Source organism: Myotis yumanensis, unplaced genomic scaffold (genome assembly GCF_028538775.1).
Source record: "Myotis yumanensis isolate MYYU_CA2020_CCGP unplaced genomic scaffold, mMyoYum1.0.hap1 SCAF_1, whole genome shotgun sequence".
Taxonomy (NCBI): Eukaryota; Metazoa; Chordata; class Mammalia; order Chiroptera; family Vespertilionidae; genus Myotis; species Myotis yumanensis.
The window spans coordinates 208504686-208518845 of NW_027223752.1; the positions used below are offsets into that span (position 1 = coordinate 208504686).

General features: G+C 37.7%; 1 protein-coding gene across 8 annotated transcripts in view; it reads right to left on the reverse strand.

Annotated features, from left to right (window-relative positions):
* Nucleotides 1-14160, reverse strand: part of FIP1L1 (factor interacting with PAPOLA and CPSF1) — an 88575-nt gene that overhangs the window by 34928 nt on the left and 39487 nt on the right. For all 8 annotated transcript variants that reach the window (XM_070396615.1, XM_070396607.1, XM_070396599.1 and 5 more), the window contains 2 exons: nucleotides 3944-4037; nucleotides 1293-1449 (listed from right to left, as the gene is read on the reverse strand). In XM_070396615.1, the coding sequence (XP_070252716.1) occupies nucleotides 1293-1449; nucleotides 3944-4037 (251 nt within the window). The remainder of the gene's footprint in view (nucleotides 1-1292; nucleotides 1450-3943; nucleotides 4038-14160) is intronic.

A 14160-nucleotide genomic window follows, 5' to 3' on the forward strand; every position in this document is an offset into this window, starting at 1 on the left:
TTTATAATATTTTCTATTGACACTAATCTAGTTTTTCATAAATAAGCAAAAGTGGCTACAAGTATAATAAAAATTTGCATTAATCTTCTGTCTCATTTAAAAGAAGTAAATACCAGGTACCTGGCATCCAGAAGTAGTCTCCTAAAATGAAACCAGTATAAAGACGATAACCAGACTGAGATTTTCATTTCAAAAATCTCTTCATGGGATAGAATTTTTTTTAACCTATTCCAATTCTAAAAGAATCTTTAAAAATATTTTAAAAACAAGTTAACATTGTTTACAATTCAATATGGGCTTATACATATATAATTAGCAACTTTAGTTTGGGGAATATGATATTTTTGGATCATTTTAGTATCTGTACATTCTCAATTTTTATATACTGTCTCTGCTATACTGAAATAGCAAGACACATATGTACTGTTTCAGTATAAATCTACTGAAGACAATATAATTTCATAATCTATTACCTTTAATGTAATGCAATCAATGAAGATGTTATCCTATATAATAAAATGGTAATATGCTAATTGGATGCCACACCCTCACAAGATGGCGGCACCCAGTCCCCTCAGCCCTGCTGGGGGGTGAGGGGGTGGTGGGGGCGTCTGCTGCTGGAGTCCCCCAGTCCCCTCAGTCCCGCCAGCAGTAAATTTTCATGCGATCATTAACTTTTTAAAAAATCCTTACCCAAGGATATGATTATTTCTTTTAGATCATCTGTTCTCAGGGAGCAGGCCTAAGCCAGCAGGTGGGCACCCACCAAGGGTCCCAGCCTGTGAGAGGGCGCAGGCTGGGCTGTGGGACCCCTCCCAACCCTGTGTGCATGAATTTTCATGCACTGGACCTCTAGATTTCAAATATATACATACTAGATTCCTGTTGCACGAAAAGATTCGTGCAATAGGCCTTCCCTTCCCCTGGCTGCCGGCACCGGTTTTCCTCAAGCACCCGGGACCCAGGCCTTCGCTCCGGCCGGAGCCGCCTTCAAGCCTTTGCTGCTCCGGCCGTAGCAGCCTTCAAGCCTTTGCTGCTGTGGCCTGAGCCACCTTAAGTCTTTGCTCCACCACTTCGCAACTACGTATGCAAATTAACCACCATCTTTGTTGGTGGTTAATTTGCATATCTCGCTGAGTAGCCCATGGGAGGCGTATCGAAAGTATGGTCAATTACCATGTTTGTCTATTATTAGATAGGATTTTAATTGTTAAATTCAAAAAAAACAAACATTCATGGGTTATTTTCTTGTTACTTTTTTTTCAAAACCAAATGTCTTATGTACTATTTACCTGGTGGTGGAATCAGAGGTGGAGCAGTGCTGACAGTTGGAGGAGGTGGAAGAAACGGAGGAGGTGGAAGATGGGTGGGAGGAGCTCCTGGAGGGAAAAATGGAGGTGGTTTGCTAAAATTGTTGTCTACTTCAGTAGCAGATCTTTCGGAAAGGACCTAAAATTAGAGCATAGTTTATTTTTTTAAATTAATAAACATTCTTATCCGCAATTAAACTCAAGTTAATTTCATTTAATATAAGAATCAAAGTAAAAAGCTTTATTCACATACACATATTTTGAGGAGGAGAGACTAATTTTCTGTGTAATGTGTGTGTATATACACAGATGTCAGTATACACTCACACACACGTACTTAAAACCCAGGAAAAACAACTGAATCATTACAAAAAGACTTTTAAATACAATATAATTGATAAAATATTCTAAACAAGAAACAATTAAGCACTTTATAAATATAATGTAATAAAGATTATCTTTGTTACCCAAAAAAAGTTAAAATATTCAAATTAAGGGCCTTAGCCAGTTTTGCTCAGTGGATAGAGCATCAGCTTGCGGACTGAAGGGTCCCAGGTTCGATTCTGGCCAAGGGCACATGCCTGGGTTGCAGGCTTGATCCCCAGTAGGGGGGGGTGTAGGAGGCAGCTGATCAGTGAATCTCTCTCATCATTGATGTTTCTATCTCTATCCCTCTCCCTTCTTTGATCAATAAAGATGTAAAAAAAAAAAAATTAAGGCAATGTAAAAAGGAAGGAACTCCTACCATTTGCAACAGCATGGATGGAGCTGGAGAGCATTATGCTAAGTGAAATAAGTCAGTCAGAGAAAGACAAATATCACATGCTCTCACTCATTTGTGGATTATAATGAACAACATAAACCAATGAACAAAAACAGATGTAGAGACAGAGAAGCATCGATGAGATGCTCAAAACTCAGAGGGAAGGCAGGGGAGGGTGGGGGTGAGGGGGAGAGATCAACCAAAGGACTTGTATGCATTCATATAAGCATAAGCGATGGATGTGGACAACAGGGGGTGAGGGTAAGGGCAGGATTGGAGGTATGAGAGGACATTGAAGGGATAAGGACACATTTGTAATATCTTAATCAATAAAGGGGAAAAATTATAAAATAAATAAAAATTAAATAAAATTAAAAAGGCAAAAAAAGAAAGTAACATGGCATGAGGAATTCGGGGGGTGGGGGGGGAGAATGTGTGTGGAAGAGATTAACCAAAGAACTTATATGCATAACCCATGGACACAGACAATATTTCGGTAGGTGGCGAAGGGGGGAAGGAGAGGAAAGGGGGATGAAATAGGTCAGTGGGGGATAAAGGGGGACAACAACAATGAAGATTAAAAAAAAACAATAAAGACAGTAACATGGCAGCAAAACCAGATATTCATTGTAACAGGTCCTGTCATCACCAGATTGCAAAGTAAGAGACTGTAAAGTATGCATCAACAAGATGCAAGAGGCAGCCAAATATATAAATAACTTATTGATATGACCCTTTTTAACTTTAAGAACAAGGGTTAATACTTGAAAAGTAAAAGTGATAACAAAATACTGATCTGTGTGAACAAGTAAGGGACAGGCAGCAAATCTACAGGAGATTTGCACCAAGAAATTTGGATTTTTGACAAGCTCCCGAGGAAATTGTAACTCACAAACACGTTTAGGAAACAGCAGAAACAGGCAGAATAATGTTGTATATTTAGCTTATTCTTCTAAAATGCTTACTAACTAAAGCATATCGCTTAAACATATAATCCTTCCTTTCGTTAACTTTTCCTCCATTTATGCACAGTAATTTTTGTAAGGCATATACTGATGTTATTTTTTAATGAAGAGAAGAGATTTATTTTAGGAAATTATAGCATTTTGATGGTGGGGGAAAGCGAGGACTATCTTCATTTTAGAAATCTCTTTATGCCCCTTTAAAGATGCTAAAAAGAACATTTTACATTATTAATTTATGCAAGATAATAAAAATCAAAACACTTGGTACATTTTTAAAGTACTCACAAAAAAAATAACTAAAACAAAATAGAATGTTTTAAAAGGATTCATTAGATCCCTTTCAGTTCACCAAAAAAAAAAAAAAAAAAAACGAAGGGCTTACAAATTTGTTTTCCCTGAGAAAAACCATATTAAATAAATTATGATATATCCACATAATAAAGTTATCATGAAGAGATTTTAAGTTATATCTTTAAGAATATAAGAAAATGAAAATGATACTTTCAAAAGAAAAAAAAAGGATACACAAAAATATAATAGTATCTCAAATCTTGCTTTGTGACAAGGGAAGAGATGTACCAGAATGTTAAGATTATTTACATGGTAGAATTATTAGTGATTTTATTTTCTTCTTTAGACTTTCTCCATATTTTCCTCTTTTGGTCCAATGAAGCCATATACTATGTTAATAACAAATATTTCTTGCTAAAATATTCCTTACAAAAAAAAACAACCCCAAAGGTTATAAAGAGCAGCTTTTGTAATAAAAGGGTGATTGACTCCATATTTTAAATCTCTTTGTGCACCCAACACACAGCAAGGCACTATGAATATATATTGATTGAATAAATTAAATTAGAACATGCATATAATTTTTCAGCTAAAAATATAAAAAAGTACTAAACCTGTATGTTGCTGTTTTCATTTGCCCGTCGCCTTCCTTCAACTCGGCTGATGGTTATAGTCTGACCAATAACATCAATTGATCCAGGTAACCTCCTGTAACATAAAAATTCAATCAATTCACTTTCACCTAATTAAATGGTTAAAAATAACCAAATATCAAGTGAGAAGTAAATCTAAAACCCTTTGCAATATACTTTAAAATAAAATCAGCTTACAATACACACTGAAAACACTTCAGTGAATTAGATTTCCCAAATTTGCTTTTTCATAAACACAAAATCTTAATAAACTTATGTCAACACATCCAATGATGATGTCAGATTTAAGTATTTTTATAGGTTTTCTTCTAAATGTACTATTTTTTAATAGTATCCAACTGAATTTATCCTTGTGGAACTGAATCAGGTAGCAAATGCTAAACAAATGGAAATAAAAATTTTGTGCCACTATAATTATAATACGTAACACAGTTCTATTGCAGAAACTTTTAGAAATTCCCCAAAAGGGCCTAAAAAGAAATACTTATTTTGATACACACAGGGTATCTTCCTCAGTGACTTATTCCGACCATTAGAAAGCACAAAAAGGGAAGCAGTTTTACATTTCTGATAACTTGCCTTTAGATAGAAAAACTCATGTCTGCCACACCTCCAATTGTATTTACAATCCATTAAAGTATATGAGTAGATGGAAAATAGTCTACCACAAAATGCTGCAAATTCAATAGGTAAATCTAGTAAGTTAAATTTTTTTTAAAATGTTAAAAACCATTTAGTATAGTTAAGGACTTCATAGAAGTATATATGCTTCAGATACAGAAATAACTTGTAGGAATAGGTAATGAAAATTAATACAAATTAGATGAATTTCTCTTCATCTACATTTGTTATAAACAATTCTATTGCAACCAATCGATGTGTCCCTCTCACATCAATGCTTCTCTCTGTCTTTTCCTCTCCCTTCTACTCTCTCTAAAAATCAATGGAAAAATATCGTCAGGTGAGGATTAATCAAAAAGAAGAAAAAAAAAGAGAAACTTATAAAGTTAGAACCACCGAAGTACCCTATATCCTTCCACAATCTCCAGAGTTAGGTTCCTAAAATGACTAAAAACAGCAGGTACCATCTGTTGAATGGCATTTATTTTACCTAAACCTCACAATAATCCTCACCTTAAAAAACTACTGTCTTCTTGTTAGATATTATAAAGCTAGGGCCCAGTGTGATGTCACTGACTGCAATGATTAAATGGCAAAACTAACTTTTTCAAACTTGAGTCTGATTCCAAAGCATACAGACAAACCCTTCCCTTGAGTCATGCTGCCTTCCAGAAAGATAACTGGCCCTGGAAAAATATAAGACTTCTGGAAAATCAAGAATTGGTATAAATTTGTCTCAAGTGAAGCTTGTAAAGTCCCATAATTTTATGTTCACAAGAACAAAATAGCCGTATAGAAAGTATATGACATTTGAAATGTCTTCAACTACACAGTCAACTCCCACTTACCAAAATCTTGCCCACTTACCATCTATTCTCTATATTTTAATAAAATTATTTTAAAAGTTCAAGCCTTTCTGATTTTATGCCTTTGTCATTGATTTCATGAACTCAAAGACCAAGAATGGTTTTATTTAACTTATACACTTCAATAAGCTGGGAAACTAACCTAGCATGAATGCATTAGAAAAATCCAAATACTTTTAACATAAATATTGCTCCAATTTCTTCCCCCAAACTTAAATTATAAAACTATGACAACTATAAACTTCCTATCAAAGATATATGCACACAACTCATATTCACACATACTAACAGATAAAGGTGTATATTCTAAGGCCAGGATTTCCCTAACAATTTATTGCTACATAAACTTCATTGTAAAATCTTAATTACCTTTCTATTCTCAATTGCTGGATTCTCCCCTCTCCATCTTTTTAAATTTATTCCAATCAGGAACAATTCTCATAAATTTGTTTGAGTTTGCAATTTGGACTGTAAATTTTCCAAATTGTTAGAAGTAGCAAAAATTAAATTTAGGTTATTTATCCTAATTATGTGCCAGGGGGAAATATTTCTATAATCTTTCAACATGGATTTCGAAGAACAGCTGCTTTCAAAACCTCTGCAGCATATAGGAGTACTATATCTCTTAAAGTTTATTTTATATATGGTCAGAAAAGTCTAAATTTTTTTAGCTTTAAATGGATTATTTAATTACTGGAGATTCACAATGGCAACTACTATACTTCTAAAAACATACAAATGAGAAATTTATCTCTAGAGGGAGTCCAGAAATGTTTAATTCCTTACATTTCCATAAAATAAAATAAAAAACACTTTCTTGCCCAGGCATTTTAAAATATAAATATTTATTGATTACAGAGAGGAAGGGAGAAATAGAAAGAGATAGAAACATCAATGATGAGAGAGAATCACTGATCAGCTAACTCCTGCGCACCCCCTACTGGTGATCGTGCCCTGATCGGAATCGAACAGTGACCTGCTGGCTCCAGCTGGGTTTTGCCCAGGCATTGTTATACACAAACTAGTGGCCTGGTGCACAAAATTCGTGCATGGCAGGGTGTCCCTCAGCCAGGCCTGCATCCTCTCCAATCTGGGACCCCTCTGGGTCCCACAGGAATCAGAACTAAACCGGCAGTTGGACATCCCTCTCGCAATTCAGGACCGCTGGCTCCTAACTGCTTGCCTGCCTGCCTGCCTGATCGCCCCTAACCACTCTGCCTGCGGGCCTGATCAACACCAATTCTCTCGCCTTCTGGCCTAATCACCCCTAATGGCTCCCCCCGCCGGCCTAATCGCCCCCAACTGACCCTCCTGCCGGCCTAATCTCCCCAACTGACACCCCTGCCAGCCTGCTCGCCCCCAACTGCCCCCCCCCCCCCCCGCTGGCCTCCTTGCCCCCAACTCCCCCCGCTGGCCTGCTCGCCCCCAACTGCACCACCTGCCAGCCTGCTCGTCCCCAACTGCCCCCCCTGCCGGCCTGCTTGCCCCCAACTGCTCCCCCCACCACTGCCCTGCTCTCCCCCAACTGCCACCCCCCTGCTGCCCTGCTCTCCCCCAACTGCCAGCTCCATGCTAGCCTGCTCGCCCCCAACTGACCCCCTGCCGGCCTGCTCGCCCCCAACTACCCTCCCCTGCTGGCCTGATCACCCCTAACCGCCTCTGCCTCGGCCCTGCCACCATGGCTTTGTCCGAAAGGATGTCCGGAAGGTCTCCTGGCCTAATTAGCATATTACCCTTTTATTATAATATACCTTAATCAGAAATGTGAAGGTTACCATTTTGTTTAGAAACTTTTTATGAAAGATACATAAGCATGTACTAAAGAAACAGAGTACATAGTAATACAGATGAGTAATTAATTCAATGTTATTCTGATGCTACTAGAAAAAAGTATTCAACTGTATTATTCCATAAGTTTTTGATGTAGAACTTTTTATTTCAATACATAAAAGATGTAGTAGAGCTTCATAATGAGGATCTTTTATAACTTGGATTTCCACACAGCACAACTTTTTTTTTTTTTTTTAAATATTTTAATAATTTTTATTTCTTAAAGTATTACAAAGAGTATTACATATGTCTCCTTTTTCCCCCCCTTGACATTCCCCCGGTCCCTACCCCCCGCCCCCCCCCCCCAGTGTCTTGTGTCCATTGGTTAATCTTATATGCATGCATATAAGTCCTTCAGTAGCACAACTTTAACTGAGCTTAAAAATTTGATCAGTAGGGCAGACAGCTAATGTAGCTATCAAGATTATCTTCCTTATACTGAACTCAATCATACAGTACATAAAGCTGAAAGAGACAAACTAATTACATGATATCTAGTTTCATTAATCTACAGTGTAATATAGGCAGTGAATGTTCTCAAGAGGATCTACCTTTCCTTCTGGCACAGATGAAAATGAAAACACCTCTGAAACTATAATATAATTAAATTAAAATGTCATACTACATAATAAAGACTAATATGCAAATAGACCAAATGGTGAAAACGACTGGTCGAATGACCGGTCGCTATGTTGCGCACTGACCACCAGGGGGCAGACACTCAACACATGAGCTGCCCCCAGCTGCAGGCCCCAGGCAAGCCAAGGCAGGTACCAGTGCCCCCCACAGCCCGATCGCCCCGTAGAAGGAGGCGACCACGGCGGGGGGACAGCTGGTGAGCGGGCCTGCGCCGCCCCCCAAGTGCCCCATCCTCCAATCACCCCACCAGTCTCGCCTACTACAGAGGCAGGTGCCAGCGGGGGCCCACCCACTGAATCACCCTGCCAGTTGCCCCACAGATCATCCCTTATTGCTGGCCAGGCCTAGGGACCCCACCCATGCATGAATTTAGTGCATCGGGCCTCTAGTATTTTGATAATTCTGATGTACCAGAAAGGGTATTAGAGCTGCTTACAGAGATTAAACAGAAATTTTAAGTGACAAAATCAGAGCCAAGGGAAGATAGACATGTACAGTATACGAGAAAGATTAAACAGGGAATCATTTAGGGGTCTGGAATTAATTCACTTTCCATTATTTTCAATGGGAAAAAATGATTCAGTTTTTGAACAAATCACTTCTCGAACAGCATTCTGGAAAGTTCGAGAACCAAGTTTTTACTTTATTTAATTCACAAGTAGGTTGCAAGTAAGGTATGCACCCAATTAGTTTCATTTTTACAGATATGGAAAAAGGCTCTTTTGTGCAGTAAAGTACCAGCACCAGGATTCAGGCTGAGATAAGAACAACTCCAAAACTTTTCCCTTCTTCGACAAGAAATATTTTCTATGCTAACTTTCTGGGGCCTGAATTTTTTAAATGTTTACTTTTTAAGCTATATCAGAAACAAAAAACCGTAAAATGTGTTCATTGGGTAGTAAAGTGTGCTCATTTTTGTGCAGAGCATGGAATAAAGCTTTATCTACCATATTTATACTTAACTTCATTTTTAAATGTATCATTGATAGGAAATGATATTCTGCAGTGAAATGTTTAAAAATCAAGGCCTTCCTTTGTCTAATCACATAAAATCTTATAAGCTGCACAATATAGTAAAATGAAGAGTGACCAATCAAATGCTATAAAGGTACAGGTGCATCTCTTTGGTGCATTATTTCATCAAGACATAATAGTAACTGGTGTAAGAACAGATGTAAAGGTCTCTCTTAAATATAATGTTCTTTTAACATCTAGTTTTATCACTATAAGTTTTATGTTTGTCTATTATAAGAATGCAAGCACATTTGAGTTGTTCTACATCAAAAAACAATTTTACTATTCCTCTTTCAAGAATCCGATCAGTTAAAAAGCACTGACATTGATAAACACGCTTAACAAAACAACGTTGAATCTGTAACTAATTACCTAAGAGGATCAGAATTTGATATTATAAAATGAAAACAAAACAAAGAAATAAACTGAACATTATGATAAGTGTAGTAATCATCCATATTGCCAATTTCATACTATGTTCACTAAAATGGCTTCATTCTTCTTACTAATTGGCTTAAGTCACAAATCTGAATTTATAACACAAAGTTGCACCAATAAAATGCCATTGTTACATACACATAGTTAGCTTGCAAAACACCAATATACAAAGTTTGAAAAATACTGTTTTATATAAGAATAAGAATGACATAAGCCCGAGTCTCCAAGCACAGTAAACCCGTGATTTTGCAGACCTCAATTTAATGTACTTCAGATTTAACAAAATTTCCAGTCCATATGTTATATGTGAAAATTAACACCCTATTAATTTTAAAATGCTTTTAAGCAAGATTTGCTTATAATTAAATTAACAGGTTATTTTTTTATTAATTCATTATTTTTAACAAATTTTAGCAAATAGGTCATACGTTAGAAAAAACACTGTAGCAATTTTGCTGACATAAATATTACATGTTTACAACCAGTCTACATATTTCAATCCAAGAGTAACCGCTCGGAAACAATGTTGGAGAATGATTAGCACGTGATCACACCTTATCTTAGGTGGTAATGGTTCTGTTGTTACGTGGCATGACTTTCTGCAGTAGTTTTGCGCTAAGCCATGCCTCAGCTGTGTGCATTTGTTTACTCACGGTGACTGGTGAAGGCACGCATTTACTAGACCTATTCAGTATAAATTTAAAATTACAGTAATACATACAGAAAACTTTTCTATAAAACTAAACTTTTCATACATACTTAATTTCAATTACACAAACATGTCTACATAAGTAAACAGGTAAACTAATTTGTCCATTTGTTAACATACATGTTTGGAAAACCTACTTTATGACTTCACCTTTAACAACACCCCTCTCACCCAAATTAGTCCACTATATCGAGGTTTTACTGTATAGTAACTTATGAAAAGGATCTCAACCATTATTTAATTGCTCTTTACAAAGAGACTTAAGCAATACTTCAAAAAATACTCCACATTAATTAAGAGCTGGAATCTCATTTTCTACCTTATAAGTGTGTGTGTTTATACCATTTAAAAAAAGAAAATTACCTTTTATCTAAAAGTTTTATTTTTAATTTTAAATAACATAAAACATGTGAAAAGTACAGCCTCAAATTTATTACTACCTACATTCCCTGAGACTAATCAGAAAATCAGAATGAATAGTTTTGTTTCCAAAGTATCATTTTTATGGGGGGTGGGAGGTGGATTATGTAGTGTAAGTACTGCAATGTATCACTTTCAGATTCGATTATATTTCCTCTGTAAACTATCTTATTTGAAGAAAAAACTACTGTACCAAAAGCAACTATTCTAAGTAAAAATTTCTAAGTCAAATAATTGATATAAAAGGATTTCCAGATGTTAAAATAATACTAGCAAAAGAAACAAATGTAAAGTTTAAAATTACATTAAAAATAATGGGTTTTTAAAGTATTTCTATGTCTCTACTTATGAGTCAACTTGCCTGAACTGCAGATATTAAAGTCCGAAAACATAAGACTCTAGCCCTGACTTTGCCTCTTAATTAGCAAGGAATTTGGCTAAATTCCCTAATCTCTCAGATCCCATTTTCCGTGTAAACCAGGGACTAGCCAGAAAATAAAATTTCAGGATCAATAAAGCCTTCCAGATAACACAGCCTAGAGTTCTATCATTCTACATATGTAGAAACAGAGGCCTAGAGATTTTAGAGAACTGTCCTTAATTCACATGTGTACCAAACCAAATCTAATATTTAAATCTAGTACTTATGCCATGAAACAGATTTAAGTTTAAGAAAATAGTTATTCTTTATATAAAAAAAATAGCTGATTCATTACCAATAGTAGCATGATGAAAATGAAAGCTCTTATTGTCTGGCCCTTTCCCTTTTCCGACCAGTAAATTGCTTGTCCACATCATTGAACAGATTAAATATAAATCCAGTGTTTCATTATGTACTATGTGTTATAATAATGTAGTTAGTTATTATATACTAGAGGCCCGGTGCACGAAATTCATGCGGGGGGGGGGGGGGGGGGGGGCGGCGCACGGGGTGGTCATTCAATCCTGTATGCACCCTCTAACAATCCGGGACCGCTGGCTCCTAACCACTTGCCTGCCAGCCTGCTTGATTGCCCCTAACCACTCTGCTTGCCTGCCTCATCACCCCTAACTGCTCGCCTGCCTGCCTCATCGCCCCTACCCATCTCTGCCTGCCTGCCTGCCTAATCATCCCTAACCACCTCTGCCTGCCTGCCTGCCTGATCGCCCCTAACCACTCGCCTGCCTGCCTGATCGCCCCTAACTGCCTCTGCCTGCCTACCTGATGGCCCCTAAATGCCTCTGCCTGCCTGCCTCACTGCACCTCACATTACACTTTTATTATTATAGATAGGTGCCTTGCTCCAAGTTGTAAGGAAGTGCTTGTCATAGAGATAAAAAAGTTTTAATTTTTACTCTTGATTATGGCAATTAACTAACACAGATGGCCACCAAAAAGGTGACTTACCAAACAGTGTATAGCAAATGGTGCTGTTAAGTCCTCTTCCGTGGAAATGTGCATGTCGTGCATTGTATCTGCCTGGGTACACGAAAGAGTTAAGTTTCTGTCTGTCTTTGCAATCATATGAGCGAACTGTGTGAGACCCCAGCCCAGTCTGGTTTGGTGCTCACAGAATAATAGAGCTTTTTTTTTTCTTTGCTCCATTGGTAGAGATTTCCTAGAAGTTACAGGATATCTTCCTTTTAATTTTTCCTCGACACTGACTTAAATCTCTCACCTTTGCTTTCCCTCCATCCCCTACCTGCAACAGTAACTTGCTCCAGGCTCACTTCGCTTGAGTGTATAGGACAGTGGTTCTCAACCTTCCTAATGCCGCAACCCTTTAATACAGTTCCTCATGTGGTGGTGACCCCCAAACATAAAATTATTGTCATTGCTACTTCATAATTTTAATTTTGCTACTGTTATGAATCGTAATGTAAATATCTGATATGCAGGATGTATTTTCATTGTTACAAATTGAACATAATTAAAGCATAGTGATTAATCACAAAAACAATATGTAATTATATATGTGTTTTCCGATGGTCTTAGGCGACACCTGTGAAAGGGTTGCTCGACCCCCAAAGGGGTCACAACCCACAGGTTGAGAACCACTTGTCTAGGAGATCTCGAAACATGTCCACCACACCAGAACCACGATTCCCAGCATTCCTGGTGCTCCCCGCACTCTCGGCTTCCACTTCTGGTCCAGGGGCCGCCACCAGAACTATGATTCCCAGCATTCCTGGTGCTCCCTGCACTCTCGGCTTCCGCTTCCAGCCTGAGGTCCCTCGCCTCCCGCCGCGCAGCTGGAGCCCCTCCCTCCTCCACGTGGCCAACGTCCCTAGCTCCAGCCCGAGGCCCCTCTGGCCAGAAGCCCCTCCCCTCCTGCCGCGTGCTGGACTCACGTTGCCAGGGCAACGCCGCCAGCGTCCTGCCCCTGCCACTATGGGTGCCGCCATCTTTGTCATGGAGTGATGGTTAATTTACATATTACTCTTTTATTAGATAGTACTAGTAGCCCTGCGCACAAATCCGTGCACCAGTAGCTCGCTGCCTTCCTCCAGTAGCTCTCCGCCCGCTGCCCCGCCTTCCTGTAGCTCCCTCCACCCCCCCCCCCATGCCCCCCTCATAGCTTGCTGCCCTGCTCTCTCCTGTAGCTCTCTGCCACCCACTTGTAGCTTGCTGCCCCACCCTCCTGCTAATCCGTGATCCAGTTGTTACATGGTCGGTCTTTACACTTCATGGTGTAACCAACATTTGCATATTACATCTTTATTATATAGATAGAAATTATACTATAAGCACTGCTATTAAACTTTGGGGTTCCATAGAAATACTAAAGGTGGAAAGATTCATAGACTATAGACTCCACTCCACACTCATCAGATCTAACTTTTCTTTAAAATAACTCTTAAAATTTCCATTGGTTCTTCAAGCAGAATTTTAGTTTTAAAAACTAAGATGAAGGTTCTGTCCAGCTAACTCAGTTGGTTAGACAATCATCCTGATACACTAAGATTGTGGGTTAGACCCCTGTTCAGGGCACATACAAGAAACATCCAATGAATGCATAAATAAGTGGAACAATGAAGCAATGTTTTGTTTTGTTTTTTCTCTCTCTCTCTCTCCCTCTAAAAATCAATCAATAAAAAAATAATATAAAACATAAAAACCAAGATAATTCAATACTGTATATAATATATCTGAACAAATATGAACTGGTACTTTTAAAATAATAGTAAGATATACAAGTTTTCATTCTATAACTTGTTAAAGTAACACATGCAATTGACACTATTCTAAGATTATAGATAATACAGAGTGGGACAAAAGTAGGTTTATAGCTGCTTGTATGAAAACAATATAATAATTAATAAATAATAATATAAGAATAAGTTGTGAGTTTTGCACACTCACAACTGTAAACCTACTTCTACCCTACCCTGTGTATTTCTATCTGCATAAACTACTATACTTATAGTTTAGATAGCCTTTAAAAGGTTGAAAATATTTTTGACCTTGAGACAAATACCCACTTTTGAGAATGTCTAAGCTTATTTTCTCCTAACAAGAAATCCAATCAAAGCAAGTTGACTAGAAATTCCTATTACTCATGAGGAATATATAATAAAGTCCCCCTCCCCCCAAAAATAAAATTTTGATGTTTCTTTCCTCTCCCTACTTTTCTTTTACATGTTATAATCAAAGATATCTA